The following is a 23,961-nucleotide window of genomic DNA, read 5'->3' as shown; positions in this document are numbered from 1 at the left end:
CTAAATCTTGATTTCTTCATTCAAAATAGGATATATTGATTGGATGTGATGTATAAGCTCAAGCATTGCTTCAAATATTGAAAGAAAATGAATGAATAAATGTTCAACCATCAATTTAGGGGAAAAAACAGACAAACTTTTAGAAGAAATATGCAAACCGTCCCCCTTATCCTTTATCTATAGATGTCAAGAGTACGTAAATTACAAGTATAGCCTTTACCCTAGAAAGAGTGATGAAAAGACAAAAAACATAAGATATTTACAATAATGACACCTAAGCTTGTCTATGTCTTTCAACAATCCATAAGATTATAATAGAAAGAAATTCTAGTAGTTCTCATAGGAGAAATGTGATAAAGGTCACAACATCATGCATGCATAATGATGTGTCTTACCAATCAGAACCATTAGCCATTATGCATTTGAATGCTCAACTAGAAGATCAAAGCTTGAATGAGGTGAAGCAAATTTGGATTCCCATGGGAACCCTAAATTTGTCTTTGAAAGTTGAGATGGCGGGACCCAAACAAATTTGGGTACCCAAGGTCACTTGATCTTTGAACAAGGAGGGCATTCTTTGAGCCAAAGTATATACTAAATGAAAATCACGTTGGTAGCCTATGGGACATGAATTGTGAGAATTTGATGTTCATCTCAATTTAAAATTTTCTTATATGGGACTTTCAAAATTTGGACATGTATCTCATACATCAGAATACATACACAAGTTCTATGTCTAGAGACGCTGATTGACACAACAAACTGAGGATCACCGTCTACATTCTGAAAAATTCACTAATTAAGGAAAAGTGGTAAAATTCATGTAGCTTGTCTAAATTAATAAAAATGAAATAAAGTAATTAACAGTATTAAATTCAAATAAAATTTCAGAAAATTCTTATCCCATGATTTCCTACTAAAACAAACCATTAAAATTGTAAAAAAAAAAAAAACAGAACCACTCACAATATATGGAAATCAACTGATAATTAGATTCTACATATTGTATGGAAACAAGGGAATCTTGCTTTTAACATATCAAACTAAATAAGAACTAACAAATTAAATTTTTAACTTTCAAGAGTTTGACACGTGCTCGTCTAGGCATGCCACAACAATAATTAACCACGCTATTACGAAAAAAAGGAGCCTACATATTTTATGGAAAGATAATGTCTAAAGAGTGCTTGATCAATCCAGAAACAAAAAACAAAAAACAAAAAAATGTAGAACCTCTAGATAGGTGGTTGCCATGGGTCTCTTGGGAGGAACCCTTTCACTCCCATATTTTGAATGCCCTTTTAGGGGACCAATCTCAGCCTCCTATTTTGGAGCCTCTAGATTTTTATTTATTTTTTTTTGTTTCTACAAATCTCACCCAGTTCCTTACGAGTATTATTTTCAGATCATTCATCCGACCTTAAGCTTATTGATGACAATTCTAGATTTGGATCATGGGGGATTTTCTACTGATTCAAATATCACCTGAAAATCCATGAGTGAAGTCTTCAGCATCAAAGGGCTTCACAGCACCGGCGCCATTGGATGGTCCAACATGTTCGTCAGGGTTCATGGCTTCCATGAACCAAGTCTGCTCTTTAAGGAACTCGACCAGTGGAGGAAGCCTGCGACTGTTATTGTTGCTTCCAATCCCTACCTCAACAGATGGCTGCAGAACCAAAAGAGTCTCCTTGGCTCTGAGATCATCGATCCTCTCCTCTAATGCATTGACCTTGTCGTCGATCATCTTGGCCAAATCACTAAGCTCTTGGTTGTTAAGACCATCGAGGCTTTTCCCATCGAGACTCTGATACAAGAGGGTATCCAGGTGAATCTCTTGGTTTCCATTCGCTAACTTCTTTACTTGTTCGTCGAGTTTCTCTATCTTTTTCTTGAAAAACTCTTCCAGGTTCATGGTCTTCTTGCTTTGTTCCATCTCGGGAAGAGCCTTAAACTTTTCCAAAGTGCGGATGGCATCAGGGACGGACGGCCAGATATCAGGCTGTGGGTTGTTGGGGCTGATGGATACAACAGCCACCTCCACCCCACAGAGGATGCTCAGTTCACTCACCTTCTTCATTAAACCCTTCGTCCTCTTCCTGCATGTCGCCCTCCTCGCAGACTCGTTCAATATCCAAGCAAGCTTCACCTTCTTGCGCGCCATGAGAGGGGCAGGAAGAGGCAGATGATCTGCAGTTTCACGTTTGAGGTTTGTCTTGAATGGATTGAAAGGTCGCTTGGCTGTGCCTTCCAGAAGGAATCATGAGGAGATAAATATCAGCATTAATCTTGAAAAGGTGCCAATAACTGGCGTGGAGGTGTTCTAGAGTGGCCATTGGACTAGTTAATTGCACAATAAATGGAGGTCTACTTTCTTTAGGCTAGAAAATCTCTCTCTCCAAATACATTGTTATGTTAATGGAAAGATAAAAGTTCAGTTATACAAGCTGTTCCTTCGTCCAGAAAGCACGCGCAGAGACCAGTTAACCTCACGAGGAGTGCTTTCTTCTTAGATCATTTAGAATGGGTCAAGAGGTTGACTCTCACAAGATTACCTTTGTAGCCTTCTTACTGTTGAATAAATTGAATTTCATAGTTTCAAGAATTTTAAAAATAAAATGGATAAAGCTGAAATTGATCGGGGTGCTTTAGAGTTTGGTGATCTGACCTTCTCGATACTTAGTTTATACAGGCATGAGATTCCTCAACTTACTAGCTATAGATTCCCTCGAGGTAACATTTTATATTTTCACTTTCCACTTAAATTCAATCTTTATATAGAGAAATTTCTTTAAATTAAGTTTAATCAAATTGTTTTATTTTGCTAGAAAATTAAAATATCTACAATGTGAGGTTAATCAATAACTCTTTACATTTATTATTTTGCCTCGTAAATAAAAATTTCCATTAGGATGAAACCTTCCTACTTCCAAAGAAATAATTTTTCCAAAAAAAAGCTTATATGTACGAATATCAAACTAAGTTGTCTTGTTGCACTCTTATACCTCGTGTAAAAGTTGAAATTGAGGTTCACGATTGCCCTAAATTAGTGAATTTTGATGGTAACAAACTTACCCACGTGACATTGGCCTATGAGTTAACTTTTGTAGAAAAGAAAGGATTTTTGAAAATGGAGTCAAACCCTCAATAGGAGTCAACTCCTCAGACGAAAGGAGTCTAATCCTAGTAACATGAGAGTCCTAAAAAGAAGAAAGAAGTCAGCTTCAAACGTAGGAATTGACCCCAAAATGCAAGCATAAAAGAAAAGGAGTCGGACCCTAGTTACAAAAACTTTTGAAATAAAAAAGAGGTCAACCCCTGTATTGGAGAACATAAAGTAGGAGTCATCCCAAGCATTGAGACATCCTTTCCTATACGAATTCAAAAGGTCCCAAGTGCTCCCATAGTGATTTAAAGGTTCTAAACCTTCCAAAAGTTCAAGAAAAGGTTATTTTGCCAAAGGTTTTCACTGAAAGCTAAGAATTTTTTAATATATGATTTAATTACTTGGTTTTTTATTGGTTGAAGTTTGTTCACTGATTTTCATATCATAATAGGCCCTCATTTTCATATCATAATAAACCTAATTATAATATCCTAGTCTCTTATGCTATAAGCAAGATTCATTGATTTTTGCACCCAAACAAATGGCACTAGTTGACGGTAAATTAACTATGTTCACTACATAGAGATTCCTATTTCTACGTCCCTCTAGAACTAGTTCATCATTTTCGTTCTTTATTAAGCATTTGTCCTTTTCAAATAAAATATTATTTCCTTTATCACAAAACTGACTAATGCTAAGTAAGTCATGCATCAACCCTTCTACATAATACACATCGGGTATGAAAGAGGTTGAGGTACCAATTTTACCTATTCCTTTTAAGTTACCTTTGTCATTGTCTCCAAAAGTTACACGACCTCCATCTTTGGGATTGAGTTCAACGAACTTGTACTTATCCCGATCATGTGCCTCGAGCAACCACTATCCAAAAACCAAACATTTTTCGGTGCCTTGGCTCAGAGACAAACCTACATCATGAAAAATTTAACCCCTAGAGATCCATTTTATGTTGAGTCCTTTTCGGATGATTTTTGAAGCTCTAAATGATCTGAGCTTCCAAATTTGTTTGCCCAAGTTTTGATGAGTTACCAGAACTTATTCGATTGATTTTGGTGCCCAAGTTTTTTTATGCGATTTTCATTCCTAAGTTTGCACATGTGGCCATATTGACTCATCGTATTCCAATAGTGGCATCTAATATGAAGAATGGGAGAGCACTTCTTGATTTTATTTTTCTTGTTCTTCCCAACTTTCCTCTTGGGTGTGAATTGGAGAGATAGAAGCTTGAGTTGTTGCTCTAAGTCTAGACTCTTCTTCTCAAACGCAAGTCTATCCCATGATAGCTTGTCTATCAATACACTTTGTCTTGAGGCATTTGCTATATAGCTTTCATTCGCCTCCTTCAATATGACAAATTCTTCCTTGAGCTTTGCAATCCCATGTAATTGAGCATTGAATTTTTTCTTTGTATGTTTTTAGAGTATAAATAGACTTTTCTAAAAGTAATTCAAGTTTAATTTCATAGTTTGAGTCACTTACCACTTCGAAAGTGGTAGACTCATCATCATTATCTACAATTGTCAAGAGTCCAACCGCTTTCTTCTTCTTTCAAGTTGCTAGACTCTTCATCCATGACATCCCAAGATGATATCAAGACCTTCTTCTTGTTGTTCTTTGGATCTTGGCTTGTAGATGGGGTTCTTCCTTCAAGGTTTAGACAATTGTTCCTTCTATCTTCTGGTTTCCCACACTCAAAACAAACATCAACTTTCTTATAAAATTTGTCATTTTGAGTTGCCTTTTCTAAAATTCTTCTTTTTCCTATAAATTCTTCGAAGATGTCTAGTTATAAAACACATCTCATTAGAGTTTTCTTCACTAGAGTTGGTCTTTCTCAACATCTTGAGGTTCCATCTCATATGTGAGAAGGATTCCTAGTAGCTTTTTCGAGCTTATAGATCTAAAGTTCGCATTATGAATAATGGTCTTCCTCATGTCCCAAGACTTTGGAAGTGCCTTGAGAAACTTGTTGTTTTGTCTATACAAGGAAATCTCTTCTCCTAGGATATTCAACTCATTAATTATATGAGTGAACCTAAAGTTCATATCAGCTATTGACTCGCCTAGTTTCATTTTCAATTCATTGTATTGGGCTATCAACAAGCTAATTCTAGAGTCTTTAACTCTAGTGGTTCCTTCATGTGTGACATCTAATATTTCCAAAATATCCTTGGAGGTCTTACATGTGGAGACCCTATTGAACTGATTCGGTCAGGCACATAACAAAAGGTTTATTGCCTCATAGTTTGTATTGAGCCGCTCTTTATCTTCCCTAGTCAGCTCATTGAATTCCTTTGCAACTGGAATGATATTTTCAAGCTTTTGAAGCTCAAAAGGACAATTCTTGGTTACATGCCATATGTCCCAATCTATGGATTGAAGGAATAATTCAATTCTTACCTTCCAATATCCATAGTTTGTTCCATTGAACAAAGGAGGATGGTTGGTGGATTTTTCTTTGGGAATGAGCAATTTATCTTGAGATGTCATTTAATCTTTTTTTTAAAATCAAGTGGATTTTGATTTCAATTAAGCGTTTATCCTGCTCTGACACCAATTGTTGGCCTAGATAGCTTCTCAAGATGGGGGAGGATTGAGTATTTCAAATTAAAAGCTATGTAAGGTGTGTAAATAAAATATTATGCAAATTCATAATTTCGATTGAAAATAAACATTTACGCACCATAACACAAGAATAATTTTTTTATCGATGCTCTCCTAATGGCATTCACTACCCAAGAACCCTTGCTTGGGAAATTCCACTATTTTAAAGCTCTCATAGCTGGAATGTACATACTAAAAATTTTGACCCTCTTTAAGCCATGTGTTGCTCAATATACGCATTTACAATCACAATCTCCCCGAGATATTGGTGCTAGATTCGATCTCTAGTTGGCTCTTTCAATATAGATTGCATAGGTTCTAGATGAACCTTTCACAAATTGAAAACAAAATAAAGGAAAACTTACACCCTTTATTTGGAGAACTCCTTCTCCTTGAGAGATCCATGCTTCCACTTCTTTAATAGTACAAGATGGAGTGGAGAAGCTTGTCTAGAATGTAAAGCAAGGAAAGGAATGGAAGGAGGAAAGGATTTTGCAAGGTTAAGGCTCTCTCTTTTTCTATAGAGCTCTTTTGAGAAGTTTTGCAAGATTGAGAGTAAATACTCACAGGATTTGCCAATAAATACTCATTAACTTCTTTATGTATGGTTTGGTGGTATAAATTTTTCAAGCCAAACTAGTCATTTTTTTCCTGTTTGCAAAAAATCAGTATATTGATTAATCGTTCATTGTAAAGCGATTGATCGATTAATCAATCATAGCATCTCTTTTTATGTCAGAATGTGACTTATTGATCGATCAATATATTACTGTTGGCCCTCAAAAGTTATGTTGATTGATCATTATGAGGGGATGATCGATTAATTAGAATTCCCTTTAGATCAATCGGAATTCCCTTTGGTTGTGCAATGCAAGTATGATCGATTAGTGAACTTCCTATGATCGATCATGCTTTATTTCCTTCATTGGCAATATTTTTCCTAATCGACGAATCATGTGGGATTATCAATCATTCCATATAAAATATGATTGCCTTGACAATATTGATTGATCTGTCCACATGGGATGATCAATAATACTTTATAACATGAAATGGCTAAGTTCTGGATGATTGATCAAAAGACTATGGTTGATAGATCATACTCTATAATTTTGGCTTGAACATTTTTTAAAGATCGATCGTATGCACATGCCGATCAATCATTCCAGTGCCAGTTCAACCAAGTTGACTTTAACAGCATGGGAATGATCTTGTCTAAGACCTCTAACATGTTTAAAAAGATGTTTATGATATTCCTAAACATGTATACATGCATTGTATGACATAAAGCTCCATATTCACTATTGTACTAAAAAAAAGTTTAGGAATACTCTCTTGTTAGATTTAGGATCCTATGATAATAAAGTAGTTAATCACACAAGAAGGAGAAAGAGAGAAAAAATGAGAGTGAAGTTGTAAGAGAGAAGAAGAACGAGTGAGGGAGAGTGTGAGAGAGAAGAGGAGAGGAAACAAATTTAGGATCTTATGATAATAAAGTATGAGTACTTATTCTGATACTGTGAGAAACTTTAGACTCCCATGAATGAATAAATGGGAAGTGTTTGAAAGCACTCGAAACCAACACCAAGAGAGGGAGCAAAGTGGACGGAATTTTGAATGACTTGAATTAAATGACTGAGGAGAGTTTACATTGGTTTATTTAGTTTTTCAAAACTAATAAAAAGACCACTCATGTCCTCATGTGTGGTGTCCTCTAGGTGTCTTGACATTTTTATACAAATCAATTTGATCTTCCTTCAATCAATGTGTTGTTCTTTCATTTCATCTCCCATGATTCTTGGATCTTGATTTTCTCCTCTTAAGTGGTTGATTTGGCCTTGATTCTCTCCCTTTGATTGAGTGATTTGGGAGTATTTTTTATTAATTTGGGTAGATTGTGCATGATTTGTAGGAGATCTTGAATAGCTTTAAAAGGTTTTAGTGGGGCCCTCAAGTGATTGTAGGAGAGGAGTCTTCTAGATTCATGCATGGGTGAGGTGGACGTCACCTTTGCATGGTCTTGCATGGTGACATTGCCTCCTTTGTCATGCTTTCCTCTGCCACCTTTACATGATTTTGCATAGTAGATGTATCCTTCTTTATATATCTTTGCATATAGATGTTCCCTTCCGTAATTGTATCTTCTTTTGCATGTCTTTGTATGTAGATGTTCTCTTGTGTAGGTTTGGATTGCTTAACAAATATGACAATCCAGAATAAAAATTGATTACCCCAATCCTAAGATATACCAGCAGATCTTAAAATCGATGTTTATAAATACATAGGTTTCAATGTGAAATTCTACCAAAAAAATACGTCTTGACTCTTAACGGCACTAGCATTTTGATAAAACACTTGGGAGCACTTGGGAGCTTAGAAATTCATGTGAGCAAGCATGTCTTGAAGTTTGGGCTGAGTTGATATATATAACTAGCCATTATAAGTTGGTAAAGTTGTTTTGAATTTGTGCAGTAAGTTGAATCGAGTGCCAAGGATTCGGATCTATTCCTTCCAATAGTATGATTTTGCAATCGAATCCACCCCTTAGTTCCATTGCTTAGACTTTTACTTGCTACAAGGTTCAAATCCATCATTTGTACCAAAACTTTCTTTAACTCAGGTTCACATCCTTTTTCTTTTTCTTTTTTCACCCAAATGGGGTCAAAAATCCACCCAATGGTTTGACTCCTATAATGTGCATCCTTCAGTACAGGGTTTAAATCCATTCTTAATTCCATAAATTTCTATCAAAAATCCACCCAATGGTTCACATCCAGCAGATTCAATCAAGAAAACAATTATCATGTTTGCGTTTCTGACATGCAGCCAGTTCCAATATGTGTTCGTGACTGTATGGCGGAGGTTATCCTGTATTTTATTCAATCCACTCCAAAAGAGTAAAAAGCGGTATACAAATTGTATCTTCCAAATTGCATCACTGTCGCAGCAATTTCAGTTGTCCTTTCTTCTTTCTTTATTGGGACGACAACGGGTAAGGAATCTTGAATGAAAAATGAGAACCCAAGAAACCGAAAACCAAGTGAGCAAAGGGAAGAATCACGCGGATAGGAAAAAACTTTTAAAAACAAACCATAACTCTGATTGTTTTGGGTACCCGAGACTGCAAATTTTAGTAGAACCAAAGATAGGAAGTTGTGGCTTTCACGTACAGATCACATGGATGAACTTAAATTCGAGCAAGGTGGCAGTCCTGTTCAGCTATCTGTCTCCATCTTCTTTCTGTACGAGATAGAGATGAAGAAAAAAGCCACACATCATGTACTTTGTTAGTTGAAGCTTTTCAATCCTCTTTTCTCCTGTCACTACTGAAGCTATATTAAACGCCGACACCTTTATTCTTCCTCTGCAACGCTTCCTTCTTTCTTCCTCATGGCGTCTACGAAGTTTGTTCTGACAACTGCCTGGTCTCTCACTTTTGTTTCCGCTCTAGTTAGCAGTCTTTTGGGCGTTGCAGGTGGGCAGCTCATGGTGGGATTCTACTCTTCTACGTGTCCAAATGCGGAGGACATCATCAGTTCTGTCGTCTCTGAAGCTGTTAAAAGGGATCCCACCTTTGCAGCAGCGCTGCTGAGGTTGCATTACCATGACTGCTTCGTCAGGGTCTCTGATCTCTCTTTCTCTCGCTTGCTCTCTGTATATTGCTTATCAAAGACTTCATAAATTTGTTTAATATTTTTTTGTAAATTTCTGATGTTGATCAGGGTTGTGATGGATCGGTACTCATCAGAAGGCCGCTGGCCGAGATGGAATCACCGAATCATGCAGGACTACGCGGATTCCAAATGATCGAGAATGCAAAGACCCAATTGGAAACCGAGTGTCCTGGTACCGTCTCCTGCGCAGACATTGTAGCATTAGCCGCTCGAGACTCCATTGTTCTGGTACATGCTCCAGGAAGTAAAATAGTCTTTCTTTACATTTTTGCAATCGATAAATTTGAATCTAAAAGTGAAACCAGATTGGAAATTTACTGTTATAACGCAATTACCTCCTGCTAGTGGTTGCAGAGCAATGGACCAAGTTACCAGGTTCCGACTGGTAGACGAGACGGCCGGATTTCTAACTTTTCAGACGCCGATAACATGCCGGAGGTGGAGGACTCAATCCAACAGATCAAGGCCAAATTCTTTCAGAAAGGGCTTTCCGAGAAAGATTTAGTTCTTCTCAGTGGTACTCGTACAACTAAACTCCATTTACACTATAAAATTCATAGAACACAATCCATTTAGCGTAATTATGTGACGAAAACTTCAACTTTCAGCTGCACATACCATTGGAACCACTGCATGCTTCTTCCTACAGAGAAGACTGTACGACTTCACCGCAGGCAGTGGTTCCGATCCATCGATCAACCCGGAATTCCTACCGGAACTCATGGCAAGGTGTCCTAAAAACGGTAACGTCAATGTCCGGTTAGCCCTCGATCGGGAAAGTGAGTTCAGCTTTGATGATAGTATCCTACGAAACATCAGAGATGGATTTGGAGTAATTGAAACAGATGCTAAGCTTTACGATGATGAATCGACAAGAACAGTGGTTGATTCCTACATGGGATTTGTAAGTGAGGTATTTAGGCCATTTTTTGAATCAGATTTCACTGAATCAATTGTGAAAATGGGTCAGATTGGTGTGAAAACTGGTTCCAGGGGAGAGATAAGGCGGGTTTGTTCCCAGTTTAATTGATTATTACATGAACAAGTGCTTTTTTTAGTGCAGATGAATACTGTATATTAACTTCTATAGAACTGAGCTTACAGAGGTTAATTTTGTCACAGCTGGAATTGTAAGCCTTAAACATGAATTTCTAATAACAACATGAAATTCATCATATAAATTAAACGGAAGCTAAATCATACCTCCTTCTATACGCTTCAAACTCCGTTCTCTGTTCGGCGCTTCTGATCTCTGAGCACTCACGGCGATAGTTCAACTGAAGGGGCTTGAGTGACGAGACAGGAGACCAAACACCATTACCTAAAGCCAACCTCCCATCAAGGTTATTCATGGCTTTGTGTTACCGAGGGAGTTGCAACTGCCAGAAGTTTGAGACCACGTTAATGAGACAACCGTTTCTCATAAAAACGGTTAACATTCTCCCACTTGGTCCAAACTTCTAATATAATCTTAAACCCATCGATAATCTGAATTTAAGTAATAAATACATGAATCATGGCGATAGGTCCTCTAATGACAAGTATTATCTTCCATGTATTACTATGTATGTATTACTTATACTTTATGAATAAACCCTATGTTTACTCTTGGTCCAACACAGATGAATTTTCTCAAAATTAAAGTGCACATAAATATGAGAAAAAACATCATATTAATTAAAAATTTCACTGAAATAACATTGTTTGTACAATGAAAAATTTACATAATGGAACCAAGTCCCATATTGACAACATGATCCTTGAATTTAAACGGTGGCATGCCCTTAGTCAAAGGATCTGCGATCATTAAGTCAGTACTAACGTGCTCAATAACCACTTTCTTTTCTTTAACACGTTCTCTTATGGCCAAATACTTTATGTCGATGTGTTTAATTCGACTTCCACTTTTGTTGTTTTTGGCCATAAAAACAGCAACTGAATTATCGCAATATATTCTTAATGGCCTAGAGATAGAATCTATAATTCTAAGCCCAGAAATTAAACTCTTAAGCCATACACCATGTGAAGTAGCCTCAAAATAGGAAACTAACTCGGTTTCCATAGTTGACGTGGCGGTCAAAGTCTATTTGGCACTCCTCCATGATATTGCTCCACTGGCCATCAAGAAAATGTATCCTGATGTTGATTTGCGGGAATCAATACGACCAGCAAAGTCAGAATCTGAGTAACCAATGACTTCTAAATTGTCCATCCGCCTATACATCAACATGTAGTCTTTGGTTCCTTGAAGGTACCTCATTACTTTCTTTGCAACTCTCCAGTGGTCTAACCCGGGATTACTCTGATATCGCCCCAACATCCCAACAGCAAATGCAATATCATGTCTAGTACAGACTTGAACATACATTAGGCTTTCGACAACAGAAGTATATGGAATGTCCTTCATTTGTTCCCTTTCAGGGTCGTTCTTTGGGCATTGGTTCAAATTAAACCTATTACCCTTCACACTGGGAGCTACACTTGGTGAACAACTCTTCATCTGAAATCTCTCTAACACTATATTAATACAGGTTTCCTGAGACAGACCTAAGATACCTCAAAATTTGTCTCTATGAATCTTAATGCCATTGACATAAGATGCCTCACCCATATCCTTCATATCAAAATTGTTAGAGAGAAATTGTTTCACCTCATGTAGAAAACCCTTATCATTAGTTGCTAACAAAATATCATCCACATATAAAACAAGAAAACAGATTTTACTCCCACTGACCTTCCGATATATACATTGTTCTATAATGTTTTCTACAAACCCGAATGAAGAAATTACATTATGGAATTTCAAATACCATTGGCAGGATGCTTGTTTTAATCCATATATTGACTTTTTTAGCTTGCAAACCAATTGGTCACCATCACTAGAGAGGAATCCTTTAGGTTGTTTCATGTAAACCTCCTCCTCTAGATCTCCATTAAGAAATACCGTTTTCACATCCATTTGTTGCAACTCTAACTCAAAATGGGCTACTAATGCCAAAATAATGCGCAAGGAATCTTTCTTAGATACAGGAGAAAAAAGTTTCTTTGTAATCAATTCCTTCTTTCTGAGTGAATCCCTTAGCAACGAGTCTTGCCTTGTATCGCTCAATGTTGCTAAATAAGTCTTTCTTTGTTTTAAAGACCCATTTACATCCGATGGCTTTAAATCCACTAGGCAACTCAACAAGATCCCAGACGTCATTACTCTTCATAGAATTCATCTCTTCCTTCATGGCATTGTACCATAATTTTGATTCTTTGCAACTCATGGCTTCTGAAAAATACATGGGATCGTTGGCAGTTCCAATGTCAGATTCTTGCAGATACACAATATAATCATCAGGAATTGTTGATCTCCTAAGTCTAGTAGATCTTCTTAATGTAGAACCATCATTTTCCTGAGAAGTAAGTGGTTCAACTAGTTGTTCAAAAGTGCTTGGCAACTCTTGAAGTACCTAATCTACTGGAATGTTGTCAGCAATTTGTGAAACTTCAATGATTGGTTATTCAACACCAGTTTGTACTTGAGGGGTGCTATGAACAATAATCAATCTATCACTTGAGGTGGAAGGTTGAAATTCTGAATAATCCTTCTCAAAAACTATGCTCCGAGTTGGATTCCTCTCACTGATCAAGTCATTTTCAAGAAATTTTGCATTTCTTGATTCCACAATCCTAGTGTTGTGAGATAGACAGTAAAATCTGTAACCTTTAGACCTTTTAGCATATCCAATAAAATACCCACAAATGGTCCTTGGGTCCAACTTCTTCTCTTGTGGATTATAAATTCTCACTTCAGACGGGCATCCCCAAACGCACATATGTCGCAAACTCATTTCCAACCTTGCCATAATTCAAATGGCGTTTTTGGAACAGCCTTGGTTGGAACTTGGTTTAATATATACATTGTCGTCTTAAGTGCTTCAGGCCACAAGGATCTAGGAAGATTGGAGTTGCTAAGCATACTACGCACCATGCCTAATAATATTCGGTTTCTTCTTTCTGCTGCACCATTTTGGTCCGGAGAACCATGCATGGTATATTGGGCAACAATCCCATGTTCTTGAAGAAACTTTGCAAATGGCCCAGGTGCTTGTCCATTCTCTGTGTATCTACCAGAGTATCTCCACCTCTATCTGATCTCACGATCTTAATTTGCTTACAGCATTGTGTCTCTACTTCAGCCTTAAAGATCTTAAAGGCATCTAATGCTTCATACTTGTTATAAAGCATGTAGAGATACATGTATCGTGATGAATCATCTATAAAAGAGATGAAGTATTTCTGACCATGTGAGTCCATGTCTGGACTACATATATCAGTATGTATGATCTCTAATATGGTTGAACTCCTATTGGCACCTTTCTTTGACTTGTTAGTCTGCTTTCCCTTAATGCAGTCTACACAAGTCTCAAAATCAGTAAAATCCAAGTATTAAGTACCCCTTTATTCACTAATCTTTTAATTCTATATATGGAGATATGACCTAATCTCCGGTGCCATAATGTAGAGGAATCCTTATTAATAACACCTCTTTTATGACCAGTGTGAACATGCATTGAACCATAAGTGGCATTGTTTTGTAAAATAATGCTATAAAGACCATCAAACAATGTACCATTCCCAACACAATCAGACTTATAATATAAACTGAAGGATGAGAATAAAAAGTTAAAAGAATATCCATAAGGTACAAGCCTTGAAACTGCTAGAGAAACTTGGAACATAAAAGGTCTTTTCTAATTTTAAAACAAAGCCACTACTTAAAGTTAAATAGCAAGTTCCTATAGCTTCCACATGTGAGCTCATCTGATCTCCTAAGAATATTTGACGCTCACTTCCCACTGGTTTCCTTAGGTTTTGCAAACCCTACAAGGAATTCGAGATGTGGATTGTTGATCCAGAATCAATCCACCAAGTGTAATTATTGACATTAACCATATTAGATTCATAAGAAACAAATGAGGTTGGTGTACCTTTGTCAGCAAACCATTTCTGAAACTTGGCGCATTCCTTCTTCATGTGTCCCTTCTTTTTACAGAAGAAACACTTGGAATCTTTCTTAATACCAGCTTGAGGGGGTATTTTACCCTTCCCTTTTTGTTTGGCTTGATACTTGCCCTTTCCATGTGTTGTCATCATGACACTTTCTCCTTATTCCATTACCAGACTCCCTTCCTCTTGAACACACATGGTCAAAAGTTCATTAACTAACCATTTACCTTTCTGTGTGTTATACGAGATTTTGAAGGGTCCATATTGGTGCAGAAGGGAATTCAGGATGTAATGCACCACGAAAGATTCTGACATATCAACCACAAGATTTTTTAATTGAGCCCAATATCCCTCATTTGCATGATGTGCTCACGCACACCTCTCATACTGGTGTGCTTTAGGGTTGAGAACTTCATGATTAGGGTGCTTGCTAATGCCTTATCTGAAGTGATAAATTGAGCATCAATGACTTTCAACAAGTCTTTGACATTGTCATACTGCTCAACAGATCCACGAATACCAACAGCAATTTTAGTCATAATGAACATTACACTGAGGCGATTAGATCGCTCCCATCGTTCATAAAGTATAATTTCAGCTGCAGTGCTAGTATCAATAATTACGGGTGGTTCGTCTTTCCTAATAGCATAATCTATGTCCATCCACCCTAAATGAAGAAGTATTCTCTCTTTCCAGACCTTATAGTTATCTCCCTTAAGATCAGGGATATCACAACGAATATCAGAGAAATGTGCAGGTTGTACAACTGCATAAAATTACAAATTACATGTTGATGTTAAAATTGAGGCTTGAATAAAATATCATGCTTTACCAATGTAAATCATGCTTAAAAATAAAATCAATTGACATAAAAAACATTGCATGTGGGCTAAATGTTTTTTAATTCAAGCAGATTCAATATTCTTTATGAGTAAACTTGATGATAAAACTATCAAATTATTTATGAATTCATAATTCCTGTGGGAAAATTATGAATAATTTGATATTTTATCCTAATTAATATACTCAAATATAATAAAAGTTCCTGTGGGATAAAATTTATAATATTAAGTATAATTAATTATAATTAATTTCTACTTTTTCTTTATAATAAAACTATCAAATTATTTATGAATTTATAATCCTTGTGGGTAAATTATGAATAACTTGATATTTTATCCTAACTAATAAACTCAAATATAAAAAAAATTCTTGTGGCATAAAATTTATTATATCAAGTAAAATTAGTTATAATTAATGTCTAATATTCTTTATGTGATCCTAATCATAATATATAATTTTTATTAAGTTAAAGATGTTGTGGCTATTCTCTAATTAATAAAAATTATATGGATCACTAGACATTAAATCTCATAAATGTATGAGAATAGCATGAATTGCATAATTGTAACTTACACTAACATGTTATCATTATGCACAAAATATTCTCATCAGATATGCATAATTAAAAACTATAATATTATGCATAACTTTAATTTCATGCATTTACATATATGCCAAAAAATGCATAAAAACTGTAACAGGAAATAAATCTAAAATTTCCTATATACATAACAGTTGACAGCCAGTGGCCTAATGGTCACTGGCGCAAATGAATATGCCACCGCGGGGGTTCGAATCCCGCTGGCGCAAAATCAATAACAACTACCGAGTCGGCTCGGTCCAGGAACGACGAGCCAACTCAACTTGTCCGAGTCGACTCGACGTTGTTTTTTTTTTCATCGAGTCAACCCGACCTGAGTTGCGGTTGCCGAGTTGGAATGGCGTGTCGCAGAAGACTCATCCTGAGCCAACTCGTCCAGTATTTACAAAAATACCTTATGATTTTAATTTACATGATTCTGCGCGCTGGAGGTCGTCTTCAACCTCCAGCCGCGCGCAGAAAAATGTTTGTCGGCGTTCTTTCAAGTCGTCGACGCCAGCAAACCTGTCGAAATGGTCACCGGTGTCGGCGCTACAGCTCCGACGCTCTAAGGCATCACGAGAGAGCCGCCGACAGTCCCGCACCGAGAGCGGATAGAGACTATCGGCACCATATGTTTTTATAAAATGTCAACACCGACAAATCGTGCAGAATGGTCGCAGGTGCCGGCGTCATGCTCGACTCTGGTTGTCGCCGATGCTAGAGCCCCGGTTCCCGAAAACGGGGAGCATACAGAGACCGCATAGAATTTGTTTAAAAAACAAAAACAGTGCTTTTAAATTTAAGCTCAAATGGAACCGAAACGCTAGATCAGAGGTCTGCTCTGATACCAACTGTAAGCCTTAAACATGAATTTCTAATAACAACATGAAATTCATCATATAAATTAAATGGAAGCCAAATCATACCTCCCTCCATACGCTTCAAATTCTATTCTCTGTTCGGCGCTTCCAATCTCTGAGCACTCATGGCGATGGCTCAACTGAAGGAGCTTGCGTGACGAGACAGGGGACCGAACACCATTAACTAAAGCCAACCTCCCATCAAGGTTATTCATGGCTTCGTGTTACCGAGGGAGTTGCAACTGTCGGAAGTTGCAACTGCCAGAAGTTTGAGACCACGTTAATGAGAAAATCGTTTCTCATAAAAACGGTTAACAGGAATGGCATCTAACTCTCTAAGGCAATTCTGAATGCTAGATTGCTTTACCAATCTTTCTTGATTACCATTAATTAATAGATTGGGCCAATTCTAGAAACAGATAAAAGAGCATTAATGCTCCTCCATATCCTGTAAAGGTATATCTCCTTGGAGACTTGTCCTTCAAAAATTATTGAAGGATAAGTAAAAACAGACCAAAAGGTCGTTGGAATAGGATTACCCCTTCTCTCTCACATATGTAAAATTTTTCTTGACCACAATATTATCTCATCAAGGGCAGAATATTTTTAGACTCTCACATATGCAAAACCGTTCTTGACCACAAGTCGTCAAGGGAAGAATACTTTTAGACAATGAAAATTGGGAAGAAATGTTCTAATAAAGAAATAGAATTTGCTTACAGAAGATGTATCCAATAACAAATATTTTGTTAGTCATCGTGATTTGGTTTCGTATGACAAACTTTTCATTGGTAGAATTTTGAATTTTATTAATTTTTATATAATCTTATTTAATTATTTTTATATTTTTTTTGTTTCTCTCTTTAAAAATTTTAACATCGTAAAATATACAATTAAGTAATAGAAAATGTGACACAAATTCATTGATATAAAAAGTTCACTGACTCAAATTTTTTTGGCAATGTGCATAAAAATACCTAAAAATGCATGAAAAACCCTACAAAATTAGATCTTGTGAGCCACTACCTCCTTTTGTCCATCAATTCGAGAAGCCATCTTTCTAATTTGGGCCATTACTATCTATATCAATAGTTGTTAGATATACGGAATTTCTTTTTGTGCCTGCCACTCTTGCTCCCCTTGCTTCAGCTGCTTCAATCAACTCTTCATGTTAAAAGACACTGATGTGTGTAGGGGTGGCATGGCTAGTAAATAAGGACAAATTTCATACAAATGACATAGAATTGTAATTATAAAAGCTGGTGTATATCCTCTCATGTATTTTTTCTTTTGAAGCATGTAGCCCTAAGAGCATTATAGTTATTGTAAACACATTTCCACAACTATAAATACAACCTCAAGGCATGGGGTAGAACATTCAAGTATCTTTCTCTTAGCTCAAATTCATCCATATACCCCTCTCTCTTTTCCTCTTCTTTATCTCCTTTGGTTTCTTCTCTCCTCTCGTACAGGAGCTAGAGTTCCTCTCTTCTCTCCTTCCCTTGAGATCTTTTATGTTTATGTGTTGACCCTAGAAATCATCATGGTATCAGAGCGTGCAATGATCTAACATGGAAAAGGAGAAGAAGATGGAGAAGAAAGGGAGGAAGAAGATGAAGAAGAAAAAGAAAAAAAAAAAGATTTTCTAGTTTCCTTTAGTTTCTCTTCCAATTCCAGTGTTTAGTGCTTTTCTTACCTCTTTTACCATAATTTTTATATAAAAAATTATATACCATTGGAAAGATCTTTGAGTTTAGTTTTCAACTAAAAAAAAAATTGATGGAATTAGCTTTTTTTTACAAAGATAAATTGACATATAAAGCAACAGAGGTCAAGCAACAGAAAAGTTTCGTGATGCAACATAAAGCATCAACTTTTTGAACGATTTGTACCAACATGCCTGAGAATTTATTTTGAAAATTATCTCAAAAGAAAGATATGTGTCTACTCTCTATCCCAATAAATCGTTTCTCAATCTGATTTTTCTAGAGAGATATCCATATTAGAAAAATCAAAGGTCATGTTCTTATCCTGTTGGATACGAAAATTCGAATTTAAGCCGAATTTTTTGCTTCATTTTTTTAGTTGCTAATGTTGGTTAAGTTTCCTGTTTATTTTTAAAATCTAGTCAAGATTTTACTAAATTTGGCATCTTTCCTTCCTTACAATTTTATTTTGTTTGATGTCACATTACATTAGTTTCCTTAAGAGAAGTTTTTCCCATTATGAGTTTAGTTTCCTTTTTTACAAAATCTGAAATTTGAGTTAGAAATTTTTTCTAAATTACAAATAATAATGTCCTAAATCTCTCTTATTCCATAATTTATCTATTCATTATTTTCTTTCCAAATTGGTCAATTTGTGCTAAAATTAATTGCTTTATATGAGAAGTCAATATTTAAAAAAATTCCAGTATGATGTTCCATCTCAGAACTTTTTTATAGGATTTTTTTTTAAGTTTCCTTGATCATCATGTTCATAGAGAAACTATTTTTAATCTCCCTCTTGGGTTATACTTGGTCAAATTTGTTAAGTTATTTCAGTACTACATTACAGTCTCTTTCTTATTACGGTAATGGTTATTTTTTCTTCCTTTAATCCTCCATTTCCCTTTTACTCGATTGCATTCCTCCTACCATCCTTGTTTTACTCTTGTTTACCCTCTTAGGCTAACCCCTTAAGACTTTTCTATTGGTACCCTTTGGGTTTTTATTGTTGTCTTTTGAGTGATATGCATTACCCTCTTTTGTGATTATTATCACTATTTTGTTCAAAATCCATTGAGGTTGGTTTCGACTCCTAAGACCAATGAGAGAGACTCTCCATTCTCTAGCGCAAGATTAAGCCCCATCCCATCCACATAAGAGGAGGGAAAGGGTTCACTTATTGAATTTTCCTATGTGATTGGGGGGGAAGATTTCACCTCAACATGCAATACAAAGGGGAAAAGTCAGCGCTTTTTTCTTTTTAATAATTATTTTAACTTAAGTATTGATTTTCCTATACCCCTACTTTTAATGGACTTCAAACATATTAGAAATTGTTGCATTCAAAAAATCTTATTTGAAATTATAAGATATAAAACGCAACATTTGGACATTAACCACAAACAAATTAGTTCATTCTTACCTTATCCACCTTAATTAATTAACCCAATTATCCTAGTTTCATGAATTTCATAGTTTCAAGAATTTTAAAAATAAAATGGATAAATTCCAGTTTTTGACGTATTAAATTTTTCTTGATTACAAGTCCTGAAATTGATCACATATTTAGCAATAAAATAGGATTTATTGATTATTTTTCATAATTTTTGGTTCTAGTTTTCACTTGTTTTTTCAAAAATCCAAAATTAGTTTTTTTTATGTTGGGAATTGTGTTATATATACGAATCTCATCCCAAACTTTGAGACATTCTTTCCTATACGAATTCAAAAGGTCCCAAGTGCTCCCATAGTGATTTGAAGGTTCTAAACCTTCCAAAAGTTCAAGAAAAGGTTATTTTGCCAAAGGTTTTCACTTAAAGCTAAGAATTTTTTAATATATGATTTAATTACTTGGTTTTTGATTGGTTGAAGTTTGTTCACTGATTTTCATATCATAATAAACCCTACTTTTAATATCCTAGTCTCTTATGCTATAACAAAGATTCATTGATTTTTGCACCCAAACAAATGGCACTAGTTGACAGTAAATTAACTATGTTCACTACATAGAGATTCCTATTTCTATGTCCCTCTAGAACTAGTTCATCATTTTCATTCTTTATTAAGCATTTGTCCTTTTCAAATAAAAATTTGTTTCCTTTATCACAAAATTGACAAAAGCTAAGTAAGTCATGCATCAACCCTTCTACATAATACACATCGGGTATGAAAGAGGTTGAGGTACCAATTTTACCTATTCCTTTTAAGTTACCTTTGTTATTGTCTCCAAAGTTAAACGACCTCCATCTTTGGGATTGAGTTCAACGAACTTTTTCTTATCCTGGTCATGTGCCTCGAGCAACCACTATCCAAAATCCAAACATTTATCGATGCCTTGGCTCGGAGACAAACCTACGTCATGAAAAGTTTAACCCTTAGAGATCCATTTTAGGTTGAGTTCTTTTGACATGATTTTTGAAGCGCTAAATGATTTGCGCTTTCAAATTTTTTTGCCCAAGTTCTAATGGGTTACGACAACTTATTCGATTGATTTTGGTGCCCAAGTTTTTTTACACCATTTTCATTCTTAACTTTGCACATGTGGGCATATTGACTCATCTTATTAAAATAGAGGCATCTAATATGAAGAATGGGAGAGAACTTCTTGATTTTATTTTTCTTGTTCTTCCCAACTTTCCTCTTGGGTGTGAATTTGAGAGATAGAAGTTTGAGTTGTTGCTCTAAGTCTAGACTCTTCTTCTCAAATGCAAGTCTATCCCATGATAGCTTGTCTATCAATACACTTTGTCTTGAGGCATTTGCTATAGAGCTTTCATTCGCCTCCTTCAATATGACAAATTCTTCCTTGAGCTTTTCAATCCCGTGTAATTGAGCATTGAATTTTTTCTTTGTATGTTTTTAGAGTATGAATAGACTTTTCTAAAAGTAATTCAAGTTTAATTTCATAGTTCGAGTCACTTACCACTACGGAAGTGGTAGACTCATCATCATTATCTTCAATTTTCAAGAGTCCAACTGCTTTCTTCTTCTTTCCAGTTGCTAGACTCTTCATCCATGACATCCCAAGCTGATATCAAGACCCTCTTCTTGTTTTTCTTTGGATCTTTGCTTGTAGAAGGGGTTCATCCTTCAAGGTTTAGACAATTGTCCCTTCTATCTTCTGGTTTCCCACACTCAAAACAAACATCAACTTTCTTATAAAATTTGTCATTTTGAGTTGCCTTTTCTAAAATTCTTCTTTTTCCTATAAATTCTTCGAAGATGTCCAGTTATAAAACACATCTCATTAGAGTTTTCTTCACTAGAGTTTTCTTCACTAGAGTTGCTTTCAACACTCATCTTGGCCATAAGAGCAATCGTTTTTCTTTTGGGTTGCTCTTTCTCAACATCTTGAGGTTCCATCTCATATGTGAGAAGGATTCCTAGTAGCTTTTTCAACCTTATAGATCTAAAGTTCGCATTACGAATAATGGTCTTCCTCATGTCCCATGACTTTGGAAGTGCCTTGAGAAACTTGTTGTTTTGTCTATACAAGGAAATCTCTTCTCCTAGGATATTCAACTCATTAATTATATGAGTGAACCTAGAGTTCATATCAGCTATTGACTCACCTAGTTTCATTTTCAATTCATTGTATTGGGCTATCACCAAGCTAATTCTAGAGTCTTTAACTCTAGTGGTTCCTTCATGTGTGACATCTAATTTTTCCAAAATATTCTTGGAGGTCTTACATGTGCAGACTCTATTGAACTGATTCGGTCAGACACATAACAAAAGGTTTATTGCCTCATTGTTTATATTGAGCCGCTCTTTATCTTCCCTAGTCAGCTCATTGAATTCATTTCCAACTGGAATGATATTTTCAAGCTTTTGAGGCTCAAAAGGATAATTTTTGGTTACATGCCATATGTCCCAATCTATGGATTGAAGGAATAATTCAATTCTTACCTTCCAATATCCTTAGTTTGTTCCATTGAACAAAGGAGGATGGTTGGTGGATTGTTCTTTGGGAATGAGCAATTTATCTTGAGATGTCATTTAATCTTTTTTAAATTCAAGTGGATTTTGATTTCAATTAAGTGTTTATCCTGCTCTGATACCAATTGTTGGCCTAGATAGATTCCCAAGATGGGGGAGGATTGAGTATTTCAAATTAAAAGCAATGTAAGGTGTGTTTATAAAATATTATGCAAATTCATAATTTTGATTGAAAATAAACATTTACGCACCATAACACAAGAATATTTTTTTTGTTAATGCTCTCCTAATGGCATTCACCACCCAAGAACCCTTGCTTAGGAAATTCCACTATTTTAAGCTCTCATAGCTGGAATGTACACACTAAAAATTTTGACCCTCTTTAAGCCATGTGTTGCTCAATATACGCTTTTACAATCACAATCTCCCCGAGATATTGGTGGTAGATTCGATCTCTAGTTGGCTCTTTCAATCTAGATTGCATAGGTTCTAGATGAACTTTTCACAAATTGAAAACAAAAGAAAGGAAAACTTGCACCCTTTATTCAGAGAGCTCCTTCTCCTTGAGAGATCCATGCTTCCACTTCTTTAATTGTACAAGATGGAGTGGAAAAGCTTGTCTAGAATGTAAAGCAAGGAAAGGAATGGAAAGAGGAAAGGATTTTGCAAGGTTAAGGCTCTCTCTTTTTCTATAGAGCTCTTTTGAGAAGATTTGCAAGATTGAGAGTAAATACTCACAGGATTTGCCAATAAATACTCATTAACTTCTTTATGTATGGTTTGGTGGTATAACTTTTCCAAGCCAAACTAGCCATTTTTTTCCTGTTTGCAAAAAATCAGTACATTGATTGATCGTTCATTGTAAAGCGATTGATCGATTAACCGATCATAGCATCTCTTTTTATGTCAGAATGTGACTTATTGATCGATCAATATATTACTGTTGGCCCTCAAAAGTTATGTTGATTGATCATTATGAGGGGATGATCGATTAATTAGAATTCCGTTTGGCTGTGCAATGCAAGTATGATCGATCATGCTTTATTTCCTTCATTGGCAAGATTTTGCCTAATCGACCAATCATGTGGGATGATCAATCATTCCATGTAAAATATGATTGCCTGGACAATATTGATTGATCAATCCACATGGGATGATCAATAATACTTTATAACATGAAATGGCTATGTTCGGGATGACCAATCAAAAGACTATGGTTGATCGATCATGCTCTATAATTTTGGATTGAACATTTTTTAAAGATCGATCGTATGCACATGCCGATCGATCATTCCAGTGCCAGTTCAACCAAGTTGACTTTAAAAGCATGGGAATGATCTTGTCTAGGAGCTCTAACATGTTTAAAGAGATGTTTATGATATTCCTAAATATGCATACATGCATTGTATGACATAAAGCTCCATATTCACTATTGTACTAAAAAAACGTATAGGAATACTCTCTTGTTAGATTTAGGTTCCTCTAATAATAAAGTAGTTAATCACAGAAGAAGGAGAAAGAGAGAAAAAACGAGAGTGAAGTTGTAAGACAGAAGAAGAACGAGAGAGGGAGAGTGTGAAAGAGAAGAAGAGAGGAAACGAATTTAGGATCTTATGATAATAAAGTGTGAGTA

At 35.8% G+C, this 23,961-nt stretch overlaps 2 protein-coding genes across 2 annotated transcripts; one reads left to right on the top strand and one right to left on the bottom strand.

The window, feature by feature from the left end:
- Positions 1-1,474: 1,474 nt before the first annotated feature.
- On the bottom strand, positions 1,475-2,594 carry LOC137946673 (agamous-like MADS-box protein AGL80). Its single transcript, XM_068792997.1, has 3 exons — positions 2,556-2,594; positions 2,445-2,508; positions 1,475-2,247 (listed from the first exon to the last, which is right to left on the bottom strand). Exons 1-3 carry the CDS (start codon positions 2,592-2,594, stop codon positions 1,475-1,477), a joined length of 876 nt encoding a protein of 291 aa, XP_068649098.1.
- A 6,524-nt stretch (positions 2,595-9,118) lies between these two features.
- Positions 9,119-10,440, top strand: LOC137946672 (peroxidase 43-like). The gene is made up of 4 exons (XM_068792996.1): positions 9,119-9,349; positions 9,451-9,630; positions 9,757-9,919; positions 10,011-10,440. The coding sequence occupies exons 1-4, from the start codon at positions 9,119-9,121 to the stop codon at positions 10,430-10,432; spliced, it is 996 nt and encodes a 331-aa protein (XP_068649097.1). The 3' UTR covers positions 10,433-10,440.
- Positions 10,441-23,961: the final 13,521 nt, after the last annotated feature.

Source organism: Aristolochia californica, unplaced genomic scaffold, assembly GCF_029961685.1.
Source record: "Aristolochia californica isolate CCGP_79_NKW_82.1479 unplaced genomic scaffold, dmAriCali1.0.hap1 SCAF_12, whole genome shotgun sequence".
Lineage (NCBI taxonomy): Eukaryota > Viridiplantae > Streptophyta > Magnoliopsida > Piperales > Aristolochiaceae > Aristolochia > Aristolochia californica.
The sequence above is the reverse complement of the archived record's forward strand: the minus strand, read 5'-3'. Positions and strand labels throughout refer to the sequence as shown.